The sequence below is a fragment of the Lycorma delicatula genome, chromosome 1 (genome assembly GCF_047948215.1).
Source record: "Lycorma delicatula isolate Av1 chromosome 1, ASM4794821v1, whole genome shotgun sequence".
Taxonomy (NCBI): Eukaryota; Metazoa; Arthropoda; class Insecta; order Hemiptera; family Fulgoridae; genus Lycorma; species Lycorma delicatula.
This window is the reverse complement of record NC_134455.1, coordinates 49,588,239-49,611,645: the sequence shown is the minus strand read 5'-3', so window position 1 is coordinate 49,611,645 and position 23,407 is coordinate 49,588,239. Positions and strand designations below refer to the sequence as shown.

The 23,407-nt window shown below is 30.2% G+C and overlaps 1 protein-coding gene across 1 annotated transcript in view; it reads left to right on the top strand.

Annotated features, from left to right (window-relative positions):
- Window positions 1–1,937: 1,937 nt before the first annotated feature.
- Window positions 1,938–23,407, top strand: part of LOC142318096 (pyrokinin-1 receptor-like) — a 248,214-nt gene continuing 226,744 nt past the window's right edge. The window contains exon 1 of the mRNA XM_075354625.1: window positions 1,938–2,441. Coding sequence (XP_075210740.1) covers window positions 2,143–2,441 — 299 coding nt within the window. The 5' untranslated portion in view covers window positions 1,938–2,142. The remainder of the gene's footprint in view (window positions 2,442–23,407) is intronic.

The window sequence follows — 23,407 nt, the reverse complement described above, 5'->3', positions numbered from 1 at the left end:
CGCAATGGTGAGTAAGTTTAAACTTGATGCTTGTGTGTAGGGTCCACTCATTATTTTCAATTATTTCATCAAATTACCGTTATAATAATTTAATTTTCTTATAAACAGAAAATACATTTTAAAATTAAATTTAAAAAAAATAACTATGCTTTTGTTAGAAGAAAACTATACTTCTACTTATAAACTCTTATGGAAAACTTAGTTTTCTCTTAGAATACTTAGTTTTCTCATTTAATTTATGATTTGTGTATTTTTTGCCCCAAAAATTATACAAAAAATATTATACCAAATAAAATATTGGAAAGTATGAGCAAGAATTATTATTATATTTTTTTGGTAGCTAAATAACAAAAATATGGTATTACAAAAAATTGTTTAAAACGAAATGAGTTGGTAAAGAAGTTCCAAATGAAAACATTTTGACACAAAAAGGAGTAAAAAATGGAGATGTGGTAAATTATCAATGGGAGAAAACTATTTTGGTTTGTCGATCATATAATAACGTCTGTTCACATACGTATTTAAGTAACACGCTTTATTCGTCCCACTATGTTAAGTTTACGCTGGAAGAATGAAGATAAAAATTTCAAACTAAAAAAATAACCTGAAGTCTGGGAATAAGGGAAGCTTGAGTTGCTTGAAAGGAAAAATGTCTACTTAATACCGAGACTGATGATCAAAAATGAAAAATAATAACTGTAAAGAGTGATAATGCTAATCCAATTATTTAAATTCATTACGTCATCCAGTGAAATGTATACATTATTTTTCTATCGTATCCGTAATTGTTATCTATCGTAAAGCGTGAGATCGTAATTATACTAATAATAATGAGAATAATTCTTCTTTGTATTTCCGATCTACGATAGTAGGTTTTTTAGCCGTCCTTTAAGATTAGGATAATTATTATAATGATGGTAATAAATTCGACACTTACAGTCATTATCGTCAGCAACATTTTTGGTTTGATTTATTAAAGTTCATTCTGTTCTCAACTGCTCGGTTCTGTTCATCAGTGTACAACTTCATTGTTTTTTGTCTTCTTGATTTTCCTAATTTTACGCGTATTATATATTGTTTTACTATTTTCTTGTATGATTTTTTCTTATCGTTTTTTTGGTAAATAATATTATTAATTCTTTCAATCTTTAGTTAGTTGTTATAATATTCGATATTACTTCTAAAATTAACAAATATTTTACTTGTTTAATTTTTTGTCTACTTTTTTCGACAGTATTTTATTGCCGACTTTTTTCCAAAGATTCTCTACTTCAATTATTTATTATCATATATATATATATTCACAAGCATATTCAAAAATATATGTTCACATATATATTTATAAATACACCTTTTAAAAAAATACGTACCTTAGATTTATTTATTAATTCTATTTCATTTAAAAATAATTAATACTTAGTAAGAATCTTAAAATGTCTTAAAACTTAATAAGTAAATTTATTAAGATGAATATTAAAATTAGATGAAGTGACTACTTTTAGTTAAAGAAAAAGCCCGGTTACTTCCGCATAATGAAAAATTGTCTGTTATTTTTTTTTATCTGTTCATAACGTTTTTCTGGTAATTTTCTGCCTAATTTTGTTGGACTGGAAAGACAAAAGTGTCTAGAAGACAGTTTGAGGAACTAGTAATTGACTGGTTAAATACTCTTACAATATTTTAATGATATATTTTTTTATTGGTAAAGAATATGTTTTAGTTAATTGAAATTTTACTTTAGCAAGCATACTGACGAAGAAAAAATTTTATCTGCGTATAAAACATTTGTTATTTTAGGTATAATCTAAATTTTTTATTAAATGAATCGTAAAATACTATTTAAAATAATCTAGATTAATTTGCTTACGTTAAAAATTTAACTCTACAAAATTTTACTGCGTTAATTTATATTGTCTTTTTTTCTTTTACAGATTTCCTGTCATTTTCTCATTCGATTCAAAAAGGTAAAGGTGATTGTTTACGGATAAATCCTTAACATACGTTTATGTATGACCAGTATGAGTACTTAATCGTATTCAGGAAAGGCTACTTAAAGTTTTAATTTGTTACTAAATAAAAATACTATGAAGTGTACAGTAAAATAATTCAGTGTCATCAGTTATGAGTGTGTAGTGGTAGCTAATGGAGGAATTACAAAACTGGACTGAAACAAAGGGGGAATTGGTGAATTATACACAAAGATGGGTCAATACTACAAACGAAAAATTGGCCAATCCATTGTATATAGTCTTACCTATGACGATATTATACGTACTGATTCTTGTTTGCGGTGTAATCGGAAACGTAAGCACTTGTGTGGTGATAGCTCGAAACAAACACATGCATACGGCAACAAATTATTATCTATTCAGCCTTGCAGTGTCAGATCTTCTTCTACTTCTCTCTGGATTACCTCAGGAACTATTTTACCTACTTTTCAAGTAAGTAATAGCTGTAAGATATTATAAATCTATGTTTTGTACCTCAAAGTGCTTTTTTATTAATCTCAACTTTTTTTCTATGAAATAAGAATTTTTTTCAGTTTTAATAAATCATAGTAGCGAATTATAGGGTGATATAACAGGATGTTTCGTCTGTAAATAATGTCACGGTCCTACTTCCATTCATACCTTACAAAAGTAAAATTAACATAAAATCATTTTGTAATAATTTAAGAAAAAATCTACAGAATTTACGTTAAATAGTACTTTCATAAGGAGAAACTAGTATATATCTATGTTTTACTTGTAACTATATTCTATCTACGAAAGAAGACACCTAAGATTTGGTTCTTATAACATCTCCAAAAACAATTAATATGTAAAATATGTAAATTAACATGTTTAATTTTATATTAAGAATCTGGTTAAACAAGTGATGGGTGGTTACGTACATTCACAGAAGCTACGCAAAAAATTGGTATTCTTTATTTGTAAATGAATTTTTTGAGATCTTCTACTGTGACAAAACAAATTTGTAAATTAAATAGTTAAAAGAATAAGAATAATGTGATATTTATCTTTACATTCATCAAATTTCAAGCAGATCCGTTAATTCTTTCAGCGATATTGTGTATTAAAAATGTTATTTAAATTTTTAGTAATGAAATCGAATAATTTTCCGGATTGATATAGTGATAAACTCGTCGACGTCAATTAGCTAATTTCAAAATCGAGAGTTCTAAGGTTGAAATTCTGATAAAGGTAGTTACTTTTAACTGGATATGGATACTAGATCGTGAATACCGGGGTTTTTGATGGTTGGACTTCAATTAACCACACGTTTTAGAAATGGTCAGCCTGAGTCTGTTCATGACTGCACGTGTTTCAGCACATTCGGACAAATCTTGTGAGTCGCTAATGATTTTAATTATTGATGCATCTATAAATAATAATAATAATAAAATTTTATATAAAAAATATCATTTTACATAAATTATTATCATATTATCAAAAAACTCGAAAACTTTATAATAAAAAAATTTTGTTTAGATCCCTATAGAAAATTGTCTGCAAGAAAGAGAAAATCAGTTGCACTCCACTATTACGTCAACTATGATGTGTTACTATTAACATCAATATTTTTAAGGAACAATAGATATCATTAAAAATACCGAACATTTTGCTGTTAGAAACGTAATTATTTAACTTCACATCTAGTTGCTTATTAAAAATTTTAAGACCACATTTTTTAACGTTGGTAGTAATATCAGTTATGCTTTGTAATGCCAAATCTAAAATAGATATTCAAGTATAATTTTACTAACAGAAATGTTATATTCATTAAAACATTTTTTTCAATTGTACGAATGAAAAAAAGAAACGCATTATATTTCTCGTTAAAATATTAGACCATTTCAAATGCTTGGAAAAGTTTTTGTATTCTCTAATGGCTACCTACCTTTTGCAGGTTAATAAAAACTTAAGATCTGTTTTAGTTTATCTGCTTTGACAAAGCATTTTATGATTGGCTTTCGGGTATTAATGACCTTCTTGGATATATGAATACTAAAGTAAAAAAAAAAAAATTGAAAATAAATTAAAATTTATACTGCTTTCTTATGATAGAAATGCATTGACTGAAAACGACAATAAACGATAAGTAGTTCTAAATTCTAAAATCAGAACGTATGAAAAGCTTACATTTAGTTAATTTTTATTTACTAACGACAGATATGCATCGACAGTCAGTAAATAGTAATTTATATTGATCAAACTATTACCATTCAGTTATTTACGGTGTAACTCTATAGCATGTAATAAAATACATTACGGTTTAGACAATATTTAACTATGCCATGATATTTGCTTATTAGCAGCTGGTTTGTCTTACATTATGGTACTATGGGAAACTGTTTTGTTACGAATTGTGGTTGAAATGTGATATATGCGGTCAAGTCAGTTTTAGCATCTGCCATTAAATATTTGTAATCCTGATTGATAAAAATCCTAAAACAAAGTTCGTGAAATTTTCAGTAGACAATAAGTCAATAAATTCCCCAGTTTTTACAGAATACTAATATTATTAGTTCTGAATTATTTTTAGGATTTTTTATCTTCAGTTTTTATTACTACGCCATATCTAAGACCTGTGGGTATTAGAGTAGTTTATCGCATAATTTTAATCCCTTGTATTTAATCGTAACTATACCCAGAATCAATGTTTCTATGTATTCGTCTCAAAGAAGGTAATATTTGAGTTAACTCTCGACTGGTTGCCATGGTTACTGTTTGTGTGCGTGTTCTTATTCGTAAACTGCCATCGACAACCATACTCACATGTTTAAAATATGTTTAAAAAACAAATTTATTTTCTTTGTTTAAATAGTTCCCTTCAAGTAATAAATACTTCTTTGTTAATTATTGCTATTTCTTGACAAAGATCCAATCCTTTTTGTCTTTTTAAAACGAAATTAGATAATAATTAATGAAAATTAAAAGTTACAAAAACCTAACAGAATTAATGTACTACGAAATATTACGATTTTAAAGAATGACAGTAACATTAAATTTTCACTTCAACATTATTTCGGCACGTGTTTGTAAAATACTTTGAAAAGTTAATAGTAGTTTTTTTTATCGTCCTATAATTTTTTCAAAAGAATATGTAATCGTAGATAATTCTTGAAAAATTTGTTGATTTCAGAGTCAATATACCATGTTATCCAGTTACATAATTTTAATTATTTTATTAAAACATCCGAAATTAACCGTAAATTAAATAAACAAAAAGGAAATTACAGGGTAAAATAAAATTAAAAATGTTTATAATAAAAAAAAAAATCGACAACGATAAATCTCATATTTTTATCAAGTTCTGTTGTGACTTTGTGAACATATGAATTTTTTTCTCGTAAAGAATTTGTAAAGATTCAATTTAAAATTATATTAGATTATACATTTATTTATATATATATATATATATATATATATGTCTAACAAATAATTGTTTTGAATTACAAGATTAAAAAAATAGTTTGCTTTTTTTTTCTATTTATCTTCATTTTCATGTCCATTGATAAATTGTATGATAAATGGATCACGTTCAAAATTATTCAAAAATGGTCATATGAGAACAATTGAAATAAGTTCTTTAATCACGACTCAAAGACCAAAAACCTAGCATTACACACGGGAATTTAATAGAGCAGAGTTAAAAAAAAAATAGTTAAAAAGGGAGACTTATATTAAAAAGTTCAATAATTAAGTAAAATACTTATGTTAAGAAAGAAATAAACTAGGGAGTAAACTGAGAAATGTGAACAATGATCATCCTTTACTATGAAACTTTTTATTAAGTTATACGGAAAAGGTACAGCAATCCAAGTATTTTATTTTATTTTTTTTTTAATTGGACACTTAGTTTTCTTAATTATTTTCCTTTAAAATTTGCTTACATTTGTTTTCTATTTTATTTTTTGACAGTTATTGTTTATACAAATAAAAGTAATTACTTGACCATTAGGTTAAGAAGTCTATATGAATAATAATAGAAAGTAAATTTGATTACTAATTATCGTAATAATCACTAAATTAAATTTAAACAACGGTGCATTGGATGAGAAGCTAGTTATAAGTTTTCGGAAAGATAAAGTGGATGGTGTGGAACATTAAGAGGAATGTCCGCATTAAGAGGAGGTCTAGGAACCATAAATCTAAATATATTAATTTACGCACGCCCGTGTACTCTCTCTCTCACTCTCTCTATCTCTCTCTCTCTGTAATATTAATACACTACCTCAGTTTAATTTATTCTATTTGCATTGATTTTTTTTAGATAGTATTAGATTTTATAATTATACTAATATACACACAACATTAAATTTAATTTAAAATTCATATTAGTTGCTATGAGTTACTATTGTGTAGTTACAGAATAGTATTTTAAAGAATAATACAAGTTACTTTTAGCACAGCTGCAGAAATAGTTATTTATTAATGATTAATAAGTTAGTTTTAGTTTTATTTCATATAATTTGAATGTAAGCATAGTTTTATGTAACAATGTTTTTTGAATACCAGTGATATATATAATTTATATTTTAATCTGTGGTTGGGTGAAAGAGAGAAACAAATAAATGTACGTAATTCTGCTACAAATAAATACATCTACTCTAGCCTTATGTCACTATTAAATCTGTATGTTTTAAAATTTAGTAGACGTAAAATTTAATTTTCATGTTCATTCAATTAAAAAATTAAAATTCTTTAAAAAAATATGTGTTTATACCTTATTTAAAAGCTTTGACTGATTTTCTAAACAGTACACCTGACTTAACATAATAGAAGGAAGACAGCCACTGAAAAGACGAGTTGAGATGATGTATCTCATGATTATTCTGTTTAATGTAACTCAAGAAAATTTGGAGTTACTATTTGTATGTCATTAGCTGTGCTTGTTCGCTTTAATAATATGTAAGGATTTTTATTTTATCCTTTTTCCATGACTTTGAAGCTTAATAAACCTTTTATAACAAATATAAATAATAATGTATGAACTTGTTTTATTTAATTACTTTTTTATCGTTTTAAGTAGTAGACAGAGTAATTTATATTATTACTTAATTTTGCCTACAAATAACTGAAGAAAAATTACTTTTTATATAACTTAAAATTACATCAGTACGGAAAGCAAAATAAAGTTATAAAAATATGTTTTATTAACTGTCTTATTAATCAATAATTTTTTTATTATCTTTACGCGGTTTGGGTGGTTTTTGACTGACGATGTCATTAATTAATATTTTTTTTTTACGTAATCATCGACCGAAAGAAAGATATCTTAAGTAGTATTAAAAAACAAAAACTTACAACTAATATCACAGCTAACATACTAAAAAACTTACTGAAAACTAATATCACAGACGGAATCTTAAAAAAATATATTCTTTATTTAAAATATAAAACGAAAACGTCGACCCACAAAATTTAAATTTGTAAATAAAGTAATGAGACTGGTTTAGAAAAATTTTTTATTTACAATACAATTATGCACAGACTCTATCACCTTCGAATAGTTCCCTTGGGAAGTCACGCAACGCTTCAAACGGTTTTCTGACTCATCATAGCAGTGTTGGAACTCAGAAACCGGAATATACTTCAGACGGTCGGTTACACTTTTTTATGTTTTCTACTGTTCCAAAATTGTGTCCTTTGAGGTGTTTTTTTTAAAAGTCGGGAACAGAAAAACGTCGCAGGGACTCTAGTCAGGTAAATAAGATGGTTGAGGAACTACAGAAACGTTTTTCTTGGCCAAAAACTCAATAATTGAGAGTGCAGTGTGACAAGGTGCATTGTCATGATCTAGCATCCTCTAGCATCGTCTTTGATGGCTGGTCTCACGCGGGTAACTCTTTTCCGCAGTCTTTCAAGAATTTCTCGGTAAACATATTGATTTACAGTCTGTCCTGTAGGCAAAACCATCTTCTGAACAATGCCATTACTATCGAAGAAAAAAATTAGCATGGTTTTGATTTTTTATTTGCTAAGTTTTGCTTTTTTGGGACGTAGTGAGTTTGAAGTGTGCCACTCCTTGCTTTGGCGTTTTGTTTCTGGGTCGTATCAAATATCCAAGATTCATCACCAGTAATAATATTTTTTATAAAATCAGGATCAGTTTCAATTCACCCTAGAAGACCGCGGTACACTTCCACCCTGTTGTTTTTCTGTGCAACAGTTAGGTTTTTTGGAACCAATTTTACATAAATTTTTTCATGTCCAATTTTTTTGTCAGAATTTTATGGCAGCCCTTTTCAATTTTGAAAATCGTTTCAGTAGCATTCTCGCCGAATTTAACACAAAACTTGATTGCACAACGTTGCTTATAATCACTCATTTTTGTAACGAACAACAAAAACTTGTTTCACCAAAAGTTTGTTTACGGCTCACGTGGCAACAATAGACTAAAAATATTAATACCTAATATAAATCATCTGTTCATATAACTAACTATATGTTTACTAGTAACTTTTTACATTGGTGCCACTTTGACTGCCAAAAAAAAAATATAGTCTCATTTCTTTATTTACAGACCTCGTATACTATAAAACAGTACACAAAAAAAGAAAACAACATTATATATACAGAATAAAAATGGAAATAAAAAAAGAGAAATAAATTAAAAAATGACAAATGACGATACATTCGTATGCAACGAACTAAATTAATCACTTTATCAATCGTGCTACACCGTCACCTAGAGTACTCTGTATTGTTATAGGCACTTTAAACCTGCGACATAAGACCGGATAATGTACACAGTGCACAAGAATATGGTGAACAGTTTGACGGCAGTTACATCGAGGATACAAAAGAACATCATCCTACAACGTAAGATGTCCATGAGTCAATCTCGTATGATTTATCCGCAGACGACAAAGAACAACATCATCTCTTCCGTTTGCCCTAGTGGACGAAAACCATGGACGCATTGTGTTCTTTACAAGTCGAAGCTCGTTATCTATCCTCGAATTCCACTCATTCTGCCATTACATTCTCAGTCGTATTTTTATAAAATTAGAAAACTCGAAGGAAGGAATACAAGTAGGGAATGCCGGTAGAGTACATGCTTCCTTAGCGGTGACGTCAGCACGCTCATTACCTGGGATCCCGACATGGCTTGGAATCCAGCAGAAGCTGATACGTGTATTACGATGAGTTAGGATAGAGAGTGTATTTCCAAAAAAAGGAGGTCTCAAATACGTCCTCTATCCTTTGCAATGCACTCAATGAATCACTACAGATAACAACATGACGTCTAGGATTTACAATGTTCAGTGATTTGTTTACAGCGTATAGCTCAACGGCCAAGACTCATATAATAATCGGGAATCCGAGGAGATATGTTCGCTCATCCACAACAAAATCACAGTCGACTAAATTATTATTTGTAGCCACCTTTCTAGATAGTTGCATTAGGTTTTAAATTAAATGAAATACCATTAAATGAAATATGGTAAATGAAATACCATTATTGCAATGTAATTCAAAATAAAAAAAAAGTATTTGACTTTTTTACTTTTATTATGAAGCAAGTTATTACTTCTAATTCACTGACAAAGATTATCTACTGGTATAAACTAACATAAAAGTCACAAATGAATTTTTTAAGTTGTAATCTAAAATTTTAACTCATGAAACTACAAACCGAACGAAAAGCTATGATAAAATGTTTTTAAAAGTTATAAGAACAGCTTCCAATATTTTTTGCGATCATGTGTAGTTACTTGTACTTCTGTTTTTACAATGGCGTCAGCAGATATTACTTCTGTCGGTGATTTTGAATTAGTCAAATCCGTATTTAGAGTACAGTCGAGAAAGTGTGTTAAGAAGTGGTCCTTTTTGTTTACGAGCAGAATATTGAGTTTGTCAAATTTAGGAATATACAGCTTTATCTATTTGTGATTGTTACTATTTCGTGTTAAAAAATACTTATGCTGCTGTGGAAACAGTAGCACAGTGGAGGGCTTTTGAATTGTAATTTTATCTTATGCAGAAATGCGAAAGTTTGTCTGGTATGTTTGTATCAGTATCACACGAGACCCGACCGATCCCTTTCAAATTGCAGGATATATTCAAGTTATCTCAGGGAAGGTTTTACATCAAAGATCGTGGCTCTACTCTCCTTGGGAGTGAAGTTGTGAAATAAAAATATTTGTTAAAAAAAATAATCCATCTTATTCATTATTAGATTTCTGTTACCATGGCAACAGAAATAAGTAGCAATGTTTTCCTCGTCAAAGGTCTGTTTACGTTAATTACCGTAGTTACTACTATTAATATGTGTTGTGATTTCTATAAAGCCTTAATTAATACTCTAATTTTTATTTATCAGTATTATTCTCACAACCATGAGGGAATCAACGACGATATGGTGGTGATCCAGGGAGAGGGTCCCCCTGAACCCTCAGGTTAGACGGGAATGGCGAAGGAAGTAAACTCTGCAGCCATGGGTTCCGCCCTGGGGTCCAGAGGACGGAACTCGAACCAGCAAGTATTTGTATAAAACTATGTCCCATTTGACCAATACAGAAACATTGTGAAATCGAAACAAGAATTATTATTAATAGTATTTATTTCTCTTGATATTTTAGGGGAAATATTGATATTTTAATGACTGCTATAGTCATTAGTCTCTTTCACATCAAAAAAGAAATAAGAAAAAACCATACTTTTCCCTCCCGGTAAAAAATACGAATGACATAGTCAGTAGACTAGTCTTGTCAATAGAGATCATCTAATAAACAAACTTGTGATGGGATTAAAACCCAAAAGAAATGCAAAATAGCAAGGTTGTAAATGGTCCTTGCCAATTAAAAACAAAAATCATTTCTTACGAAATGTCAAATAATCAACTTTTTATCAAGTAAACAGTGTCCAAATCACCATACAAAATATTAAAATCACATTTTTTTTTTTACAAAAATAAAAAACATCCTATATGAAAATAGATTCTTCAAAAAACATAAAATCAATCTCTTCTAAAATTCTACCGCCTCGGTTTGCCTTTCGGCCATCCTTTTTTACTTCTTTTTTCCATCTTCCTAAAGGCCTCGATGTCGATATCCATGGTATCCGAAGCCTCGTAGATGGAGTCTTCAGTTCCTCTGCCGTAAGTTTTGGAGGATTTCCTGCTGCCGGCATCGGATGACGCCGGCTCCGATGGCGCAGTCAGAAGTACATCACGATCCAGGTTGGATGTACTCACTGCAAGAACGTGTGGGCGGTCGACTGTCTCGCCCTCTCAGCTAAAGACCTCCGTGATTTCGGAGGTTCAAATGTAGTTTTTCCTAAATCTTCCTTTTCCAAAATGAAGATTTCTGGTTTCGCAGATCCCGAAGTTGGAATTTTATCAGTCTGAACTTAAGCTGCAATTTCTTCCTCCTTTTTGTCTCAATTTATTTTGCCTTTCAGCTGGTCGAGTCTCATTCTTCAGTAGAGTAGAACACTTTTGTTTTGTTACGTTTGCTTTCATAAGCGTCTTTGGGATACTATCCCTAATTGTACGATTCTTCAATTTCTTATCAATGATTTGTTCCAGTAAGCTTGCTAAGGCTGGTGCCAATTCCGTTGCCATGTCCTTTGGTTTGAAGAAGGCGGCAAGAGCAGCAGCAACCTGAGCATCAGGCGTGGCTTTTGGCGTTCTATTATGCACGATTTTTCTTGCTTCAAAGTAACTGACCTTCTGAACGGTTTTTACCACCTGTATCGAAATTGCTTCATTGTATATCGGACGATTTCTTGATCTTCCATTATGTTGTCCATTACAGTTAACACATATTGGCGGGTCCTTGCATGGATCATCTGGGTGCAATGGGATACGGTATGTGCAAATGTGTTTCCTTGTGTATCTCATTGGCGTGTGTCCAAAATTTCGACATCCGAAACACCGCAATGGTGTTGGGATGAACGGACGCGCATCTAGCCTATGAAATCCTGTCTTTATTTTTTCGGGACATTTAGGTATATTAAACGTTAGTACATGTGACGCGGAGGGTAAAACTTCTCCGTTTCGTCGAGTGTTAGCCGTCGACATGCAATAACTCCCTGTTAATAAAGTTCATCAACAATTTCATCTTCGGTGCAGTTAAGCAAGTCTCTGCACACCGATCTTCCACCTGCTTCCGTGATGCCCCGAGCTATCACGAAGGGGCTCATCTTGGAAAAATTACCTTCCTTTTTCTTGCTAATTAAATATCTAGGAATAGGTTCTCCACTCTTAGGCCGAAGCTTAGTTCCATCGTTCTATTGTATAATTATAAACTCGTCTTCATCGCTAAAGTCAACACTTTTCTTCACCTTCGCATCCGAAGAAAGAGGTTCTCCAGGACGAGGGTTTTACGTGGACCCTCTGTCACGGAATATGTGGATGAATCGTTATCCATAATCGTATAGTTATGCCAGTCATGATGTCACAAGTTGCAGGCGAAGAGACAGTAGGACATGCCCCGAATCTTCCCTGGGTTTCCCCAGTCAGCCGCCTTCCACAAATTTAACCTGAGTCGGGAGTCAGATACTGCCTGACCCACGATACCGACGTCCCAGGGCTCATACATAGCAGTAAGGGCTCCGATATCCTGACCCATGGGACAATCCCTGTCAAGGGCTGAAGTGACTGACTGACGCTGGACGGCGCAAGACTTCGGCATAGCAAGCTCACCCTCAACCCAGCTCCACATCCGTGAAGAGGGATGGGCACTCCCCGTCCGCAATTTAAATACCGAGTTTAAAGAATTAAAATAGATTTTTGAATTTTATGTGAAACCTGCAATTTTTTTTACTTCTTGGTTAAAAATGAAGATATCAATTTGATTCTTGTTCAGTGTTTAATTTTCATATGAACATTTAAAAAAAATTTCTAAATTTTTTGATATTCAGAATTTAATGAGATAACATTTACTTTATTATTTTTTTAAAATGGATATATCAGCTTGATTTTTGATCTGGGTAGTCTTCATGTGATTTATCTGAAAAGCAATTTCTAATATTTATTTTAAATTTCGGCATTGAAGAAAGGTAAAAAAATTTCAAACAATGATTAAAAGTTTTTTCCCATTTTCAACTAAAATAAACGAGATATTGATAAGATTTGGGCTTGAAAATACTTTTCAGGTAAATTTCTAAGAAAACTTTTTGGGGTTTTTGAGTCTTAATACTATAATTTTATAAATTGCAATTTTTATTTATCATTATTATTCTCAGAAGCAAAAAATATGCTTCTGAGAATAATAATAATTTAGTTAATAAACACAGGAGGGTCCTGGGTAGACGCGACCGGCTAAACATCCGTGACCGCGACGGGTAACGCAAGTAACCATATAGCGCGGGCAAAGCTGCGGCGGGGATTCTGATAAGTACATTTTATAGTGTTGAGTTCATAACTATCCACCACCTCATGCACAAAAACTTAGAAAATTATTCAGTTTTTACTTATTTCTGAGTTTTAATAGATTACTGAGTCGTATTAATTAGATTAAATTATTCTACTTTTACTTATATTTCAAGTATTCAAACACAAAACTATATTTTTATCTCTTACTTTATAAAAGAAACAAACTAAAATATACAACAATCATTTTAATACTTAAAATGTTTTTTTTAATTTTCTATGAATGTCATAAAAAAAATGGGCAAATTTTTAATTTAAGCTAATTTAGAGACCGAAAACCATTCAGATACATAAAAATTGGTATTCGGGGATCTCTTATCTAATTGATTATAATAAATAAAAATTTTATTGTAATAAATAATTTAAGATTTACTTTGAATTCATACTCGTAACTTAAATTACATTTTTCAAATTTCTAGACACCAAATGGGGACCTCCAGGGCTTCCAACCCTGGAGGTCCGTTCCGGTACTCCGGTGGAACCAGCAAATGTCTTGGCAGGAGCGGATGCGCAATCTGTGCACTGACTCCAAGCCCCTACACACTGGGATTTTATTATTATTATTTAATAATAATAACATTATTATTAAATTTAAAATTTAAAAAAAGATGGTAGAGCCGAAGCAGGTTTTTGTAAATGAAAGCCAACGACAAATACAAAAGAAAGTAATGAGAAGGAAGACATTTCAGGTAGATTATACGAAATAACCAAAAATGTTACAACTGTAAAGAATATCTTGTATTATAAAATATGTTAGCTTTTGTAAGAAAACAAAATATTTAATGACTGCTGTATTTCTTTTTCTGTATTCAAGCAAGGTGGATTTTGCAACAAGAATGTTTCAAGAAGGAGCTATATGGCTCAAAGTTCCAAAATTATTATCGGTCAATGATAAAGTAATGAAGGAAGCGCGGAAAATGAAGGATTTTATTGAAGAAAGGAAGAATTTCTTAATATCATTATAAGGCACTTGCCTAAATGTGGGTCCCTCTGATTGCGCTGCTAGTGATTTGATTGTAAAAACATACCCGTGTATGGAAGTGGTGCGGACGGTTTATAGCACTAGCCTCTGACCTCCTTTACGAGAGATTAATAAAAAAGCTTCACTATGAATGAATGTCACTCATATGCACCCAAACTGAAAAATGACCGGAATGTCATCAAAATATATTACACCATTATATTATAATCCCGATGAAATTTTTTTTTTTGAATGGTAAGAAACATGTACGCATATACTGAGCTGAATATAAAATGGGATTATATTTGCAAAATTTAAGAAAATTTACTCGAAAGAAACTCTCTATTCCAACCCCTGGAGATATTGACCCCCAAATGTTTATCAACAAATTTCCCGATATACATGACTCTCGGTGCCAAATTTCATTAAAATCCATTAATCCAGTCAAACGTGATTAAGTTTCAAACAAAACAAAACACGTACATACGTACAAACATTACTACCACTGTTTTTTGGAGCGTGGATCTCTGGATCATTTAAACATCGAGAAACGCAATGATAATGTCGAGAAATGCAAAAAACCCATACAAATTTTGAAAGTGATTACCATTCTTTCCTTCTTCCATGATAGTTCTAGAGGTATGATGACAGGAAAGTAATATATATGTATAAATATAAGCATATATATATATATATATATATATATATATATATATATATATATATATATATATATATATATATATATATATATATATATGAAATATTTATTTGATTATTTTGTACTGTATGTGTGTGTTTTTTGGATGGGGAAATCGCTACCCGACTTCGGAAATTTGACCTTTCTTCTTGTGAGGCTCTCACCCGCTAAAACCTCTCACAATTTTAGACAACTCTTATAATCCCACGAGGCTACCATTATGTTACTTCATGGAGGATTAGTCTTAGCTCTTCACACTGCTTTTATTTCTTGTCTCATTTCTATTCAAATATGTGTATTTTTCGGTCGCCATTCGGTCTTCTACTTTTTCTCAATTATTTTTACTACGTATATACGCTTGTATTAGTTCCGGTTTTCTTAGTTTTCAAGCATCAGAGCAACAGTTACATTCCTGCGAAATCTATTTATTTATTTTTTGATTGAAGGCTTGCCTTTTTATCTCTCAGGCTTTGCACTGAAAAATAGTATGTCTCCCGTCATCTTCATCCTCTGCATAATGGTCGCAAATTCATAATACAAAACGTGAATTTTTTTCAGGTATCTTTAAAGCAGCCATGATTCGTTAGTTCTTGAACAATGTAATGGTTTACTTCATCGTGTTTTCTGTTGATCTAATCGCTTATGGTAGGAATTAAAGTATTCGTCCATTCAACTATTTTTATACATTTTTTTTTGTTTTTGTTAAAGAGGTGGGGAATCCCATTTACGAACGCCTATACAGTGTCGGGATCGTTAACAGTTGTCGCAAGATGTTATTAATATGCGTATGTAAACCTGCGCACAACCGACTAAACCACCGCCCCTGGCTACCACCCTTCCTGTCACCACTTGTCAAGTATTCCTTTTAGGGGGGGGGGCGGGGGGGTGGTACGCTCACTCACACATTCCTACGTCATAGTGCAATTGCATCACAATAGGAAGATCAACAAAAACACATGTTTTGTTATACTTAGCTTTTTTCGTATCAGTTCTTCCTCGTAGTCTCTATTCACCTCTTTTGTTAGCATTTCACACACTTCTTGTCTTTCCAATGCTTTGCGAAACCGTACAATAGGCTGAAATTACTCTAAGAGTTGCCTTTGTATTGACGCCATTTTTGCTTTAAGTGCATTAAGTGCATTGTTTGTTAATGCATATCCCAATCTTGTACTGTATAAAATATTTTTGAGTCGATTATGCTGGATATTAGTCTTCTTTTGGATACATTCGGTCCTCCGATAGGCATTAAACTTCATAGAGCCTCACTAGTTTTCGCTGCCTTTTCGATTACCATATTACGTGAAATCCAAATTTCAGTTTATTGTCCAGTTGTGCCCCTAGATAATTTATGTTTTGTTCCAGCGAAACGGTCTTCCGTCTATCTCTTTTTCTGGAAAAGTAAATGATCTCCTGCGTGTAACAAGCACAGCTTTCGTTTTTTTAAATGACCATACTCAAACTTGTCATCCAGTATTTCTCTAACGTGTCAACCCATCGTTGAGAATAACCTCCAACTCATCTGTTGACTCTGTAGGGGATACCGTTATTGCATCATCCACAAAACTTATTATCTCGGTATTTTTTGGGAGATTCGTATTTAGAAAGCTATCATACATCACGTACTACAGTAGCAGACCAATCTTAGAACCTTTTAATGCTCCACATTTCAATTCATCTATTACAATATACGTTTACAAATTCATTTCTGATCTACTTCAAAATACACAGCACACAGCTGAGGAATCTTTCTATTATTCTTAAAAAGTACTCTGGCACTTTCTTATCTTCTGAGCATTACTTTTCTAAGGCTTCTACTCTTCCAACTAACCGATTTAATAGGATTTTTCAAATCAACAGGGATGAGAGCCCAAAATCCGTTTATTTGTTTATTCCTTTCCGTCTTTAACTCCTTCTGCAGCTTCTACGGCTTATTTAATGCCATCTACAGCTGAACGCCTTTTTCCGGAGCTACACTTTTCTAGATATTTTTCTTATATTTTCTAGATTTTTTTTCAGTCTCGTAATAGACTCCCTAGGACTTTAACCAGTGTGTCTAACAACAGATCAGTCTGTAAGAAGATGGTTCGTTCAGGGGTTTATTTCGTTTTCTAAATAGAATTAATTTCTGTATTTTACAGTTTCTAAATAAGATCTCTTCTTGTACGCATGTATTATATGCTGTTAACAATTGTTCAGGGTAGATGTCTTTCACCATCTTAATCACTTCACTGGATACTGCATCCGGCCCCGATGCTTTCCATTCTTTAGATATCTACCTATTTCCTATTTATCTATTTTTCATTGTGAAAAAATCCTTTTGTAGTTCGGTAAATCCACAGTACAGTTAGTTTCTTCCTCAACCATGTTTCTCTTGATGGGACTAGCATTATAATAATTTTTTTAGAATATTTTATGAAAACCTCGGGAGAACTTCGTGATACATATCTTGTATACGTAAATGAGCTCTGGAATAAGTTTCTTCTGTAGAAAGTTACTTTAGTAATAAAATAAGCCTGGAGTAAAATGAATTACAAACTAAAACAATGACTAGAATATTTAAAAACTGACTTATTCGACGTCGTCTAAACCTGGTGTATTTTGTTGTACTTCTAGTTTCTTTGTAACTATTTTATATGATGAACCACCCCAAGTATCATTAACGACCTCTTTTATCAATATCTTTTCTGACCTTCATTGCTATTTTAAGATAGGTTTTAAATTTTTTATTTTGGTTCACAAAAATTTCAAATATTATGAAGATTTTAGTTTTCGAATTTTTTATTCTAGCTAAGAGACTTTTTTTCTCAATTCTTCTATTTCTTCTTCATGGGTGTGTATGTTTGATGTATATATATATATATATATTTCTCAGGTATAACACACACACACACACACACACATATATATATATATATATATTATATATAATATATATATATATATGTTATACCTGAGAAATAAATTAATACTTTAAATCCTTAACGTATCTTGTAGATAAATCGATTGCCTCGAAAAGTATCGTATTTGTTTTTATACTATTGAGGATATTTAATCACTTTGAGACCTGTGCTTTAATTACAACACACTAACAATTTAATCATTGCTGAACTCAAGAAACAAATCGATGGTGATGTGATGTTTTTCAAGTTTATTTCTATTTTAAATTTCCATTATCTTTTTACTTTTAATACATATATATTGTGTTCTCCATTTACTGTTTTCTAAATACGTAGTAAAAATGATAAGTCAATATAGAGTGAAACTATTATTTTCAATTACGCTGAAATAAATTACCAGTGCTGTTATCAGTATCACCGTAAAATAAAAAAAAAAAAACAAAAAAAACATGAACATCTTAGAAGTCTTTATACAGAAAGTCTTATTAATTTTATTAGACAAATAATTGTTAGGTGTCTACTGATATTTTTCAATATTTAAAAAATGTGAACAATTGTTTAGGTATATATGCAGATGCTACATTATATTAAATTCAGTAAAATTTACAATTTCAAATACGACATGGTGTACAATAAAAGAAGTTCTATAACATTTTAATTGATTTCAAGATTTTCCTTTACTGCTGAATTCCACTGCGTTAATATCTTAAACTTTCTTTAATTACAAGTTTCATTAAGTTTACTAAACAATTTTCATTAAACTTTTAAAGTTCTACTTTTAACTAAATATTGTAATTATCTGTCAGTATAATACTGGAAAATTATAATGAAATGCATTTTTTCTTCTAGCTTTTACCAGTTTAAGGAATTAACTCTATATTAAATCTAATTTTTTATTTACCAAATTTTATTGTATTAGATCTAGATTTTTTGGCTCTCTAAATTTTTATAAGGATAATTCTTGTAAATAAATAAAGATTCATCCACTTTTAAAATAAGAAGAGTTTTAAAATAAAATAACGTCTTATTAGTTAATAGGAAACTACTTGATACGGATTCATGTTGAATTAAAATAATAATTCTGGGATACGTCAAATCACGGGGTAATCAGTGTAGAGCATAAGCAACTAATGACGGAACTACATATTATTTTTAATCAGAGCCAAATTTAATTAAAAAAGTAAAAGAAAAGGAAAAGGAAAACTGTATTTTAACGTTAATTCTAAAGGTCAAGGGGAAACGCAGTTAAATTTTTCCATTAAAACACCAGAAGATCGGTGTTTAAAATGAAGAAAACATCTTAAATAGATAGATAGATAGATTACTCCAACTATTTACTGAAAAACTGTAGCGAGATCTCAGTACAACTATATAATTTCATGTTTTACTTTTGTCTATCTAATTGATGAAACCGCTGACATTTTTTATTTTATATTAACGTTGCTTAATAAATGAGTGAGGTACTTTAACATAAAATTAAATAGAATATTTTTTTAAAGAAAATTTCCGTTGGGTATGTATAGCCAAACAAAAAAATTTATCAGTCACCGATTTCACTTCTATTTTCGTTCTGTTAATTTATCATTAAAAAAACCTGGTAAATACGTAACGTTAAAATATTCAACAATAGCTTTTTTTTATTGTATAATTATTTAGAATTTACTAGTTTATAGTTGTTATTCAGTTACTGAAATTTAGGTGTTATATGGACGGAAAAAATTAAAATATTAGTATTTTCCATATTTTAAAAATATTTACGGTATGTAATATATGTAATTCGTTTTCCATAGTGTGATTTTTGTTTTAAGAAATATAAAGCTTCTATTTCGTATTTTCAGACGTAGGGAGTAGCCCAAGATCGTTTTTACTAAAAAAAAATAATTAATTGTGATTTGTAAAAATAGTACATACGAACTAGGAAAAGATTATTATACTGCAGCTGTTAATACCGACAAAGTAAACTTTACAAATGCTTGGAATTTTTTTTTAATTATTATAGTAGTATAATTCATCTTTTCAAACAGAATATGACAAAAAATACACATTTGATTTTCGCGTGCTGTAGTAGATTTAACTTATGCGGAATTTTTGTCATTATTTTTTAGAGTATTTACTAGTAAAATACTCACGACATAATTATTTTCAATTCTAATGGTTTTTTTAAATATAAAATTTTGTTTACCGGTAACATAAAATATGATATTATTTTTATACCTGACAAGAAAAATTAAATAAAAGATTCTCTGAAATAAATTTTCATCCTTCTTATTAAAATTGTGAAGAAAAGTGACCTCTTTTTATAGCCAGTGTTTTTCAAGGGTTTTTTGTGATAATACAGTAGAACTGAACTTTTGTTTCACTAATACTCATTACAATTAGGTCGCCAAATTAGTCACTAATTATATTTTTATATTGCGCCTCATAAAGAGTGCAACCTGATTATCATAGCAATTAAAAAGCAATATTAAAAAGAAATAAGATGTAAAAAATATTGGGGAAAATAACGCTACCATATCTCCATATTTCCAAATTTAATACCGTTCCTAGAAGCGACTTAAACAATTTATATTTATTTATAACATAATTATATTATTAAAGTAATTACTTTTCTAGAAAAAAATTTTTCGTTATAAATTTCCTTTACTTTTGTGACATTAAGGCTATTAAGCGTAAAAAATGTTATTTACAACAATAACAAAAAAACTAAATATTTAAAAAGTAAATAAGAACATTAATTCTAAAGGTCGTGTGAAAACACAAGGACTGGTTTATTTTAGCTTTTTAATAGAAATTATTAACATAAATATTCATAATGAATATATTATTTGATAGTTTTGGTCTTTCTGGCCAAAATGAATGCAGAAGCTTTATTCAACTGGAACAAGACTGCGGTCTAAAACGCCAGTAAAACAATAGTCTCGAAAAATGTTATGATTTAGTAAACTGCCCAGCCTTGTGATAACTTTAACTGTTTTCTAATTCAAAAGTTAAGAAACATATTTTCTACTCTGACTTAATCTGTGATCAGTTAACTTAACTGGAATGGAGTTTTCTGATACTCCATTTTATCTATTATGCAAGTGCAACAAGATTTGTAAATACCTACTCGTAGTACATAAGATAATTCAAAATTTGAGGAAAATATTTACTGGAGTAGCTCTTCCAGATAAACATTATGAATTCAAAATCCGTGTTTTCCAGTGTTACTAAGAACTTGAAATGATATAACAGAACTGGATTGATGGAAGTAAACAAGAAAGCATTTTAGGCTGAGGAGCATAGTTTTAGATATTTTTGGTAATAACTAAATTCTAGCTCTGAACAGGGGAGATAAAACATTATGAAACATAATTTATTAACGTGAAATTAGACGTATTCCAGCTGTAAACTAAAACTTTTCATAAAATTGTGTATCTGTCCGAAAAAGGTGTTGGATCCCAATTATAAACCGGCATCCTGAACCTCACCGTATGATCATTAACTGTAAATTATAACTTCCTCTCTTAGCTCTTTTCATTACTGCATGCAAAGAACCCAAAGCACCCAACCAAATTGAAGAGTTCTTACAATACGTTATCTACGTCCCTCAGTTAAGCTTCCACTACAGAATATTTAAAACGTAGCACATCGTTGCAAGAGATCAAAGAACACAGATTCTAAGCAATGATATCAAAAAGAGTGCTAATAAATTCGAACTGAAAGTGACTAATCACCTCCTAACCCGTACATTAAAATTATCTGTATTATTACTACATTTTATAGAAGCAGGTGAATTATTAAATAATTACGGTTCAAAAAATTTTTTTCTAAATAAAGATTTTAAATTAGGCTTTAGAACTTTTATTAAATCGGCATACCTAAGCAAGTATCTTACCTCATTGCCAACGGACACTCCCAGATTATCTCTTGTTATAAAAATAAATAAAGATCCATAAATACAAACATATATTTAAGAGGTTGAATTTTATATTCTTCCATAAAAGCAGGATATTATTTTGCTTAACTATCTTACATACCAACTCACGAAAAAGATTTTTGCTGTATTGGCGTGAGTTTATTAATACTATTCCAGCAAAACGTATCGTAATTAAATTTAGCATTAAAGGCAAAAATATACATTTCTAAGCATGTAAATTAAACAGACTTTCATAAGTGGTAAAAAGTACGAATAAACTTCAGAAAATATTTTCGTATATGCTGATTATGACATTCCGTAAATTTATCATTAACAAATAGCCCTAAAAATTTAACTTTATCACTTTTTAATAATTCTTCTTCAACACAATCAATTTTATGATATTAAAATAATATCAAACGAGATACAATTTAAAAAAAGATTGAAGTAATTATTTTATTTGAAATTTTTGTAGCGTTTACTTGACCTTTAAGAGCCTAAGTTAAATTGTCTAAACCACACATCAAAATCTTTCCTCTTTATTTAAACGTTAAATATCAATTTCTTTTGACTACTTAACACACAAATTTAATTTAGCGATAAATAAATTGTATAAAAAAATCAATGTCATTAGACCCATATACAGGTGTTCGGTTCACTATTGTAACAACTTCCTGGCTTAACATTATCAATACAAGTTTTCTGCAATACAACAATTATCGACAGGCTGATAGCCTTAGTCAATGACGAACAGACTGCTTGAAGGTCAGTTAAATATGTATCAACAACAGCATTAGATATATTATCGTATATAACTTCCTTAAAAAGAACATGAGAGATGAAATTTGAAGTTGACTCAGAAATACTCTTATTCTAATCTACCAAGTTTTAATTACGAGCAAAACCAGTGTAGTAAATGAACAAGTAGTATACAGATAGATAATAATATTTGACTATATTTATTAAAAAAATTTTCTTACTATTTCAATATGGGTGCTATTCATATCACAACTTCCAATACCATTGATGAAGATACTATATAATAGCTTTGTAAAAATCTTCTGAAGGGATAATTTCGCATATTTCGAGTGATTTAAGTTTAACTCATTAATAATGGTTCCTCTGTATTATAAAATACCTCTTTCTTTTTTTTATGTTTAATTAATTTAAAATTCTTAATTAAATTTTATAAAAGCTGTTATTTCGAAATGGAAATGTATATAGTGCGTTTAATTTTGATAATTTGTATGAAATTTTGTAATGATAGTAATATCTATTTGTAATATTTTTATTGTATTTGCATTTTTATATTTTTAATTGGTGAATTAGTCGGACTAACCTAAAGGCTAGTGAATAATAAACATGGATAAGCTGTCAGCTGATCCGAGTGACGATGAGACGACATTTCTTAGGGCTTGTATAACAGCTAGAAAACGCAAATCGCTGGTACGTTCAGACAGGAACCCCCAACAGATCAACTCGCAGAAAATTAATTAAAGACAATATTATCTTCTGCCTCATAAAGTGACTCTGAAATTTATATCACAGACCCGCAGCCTGATCGCTTT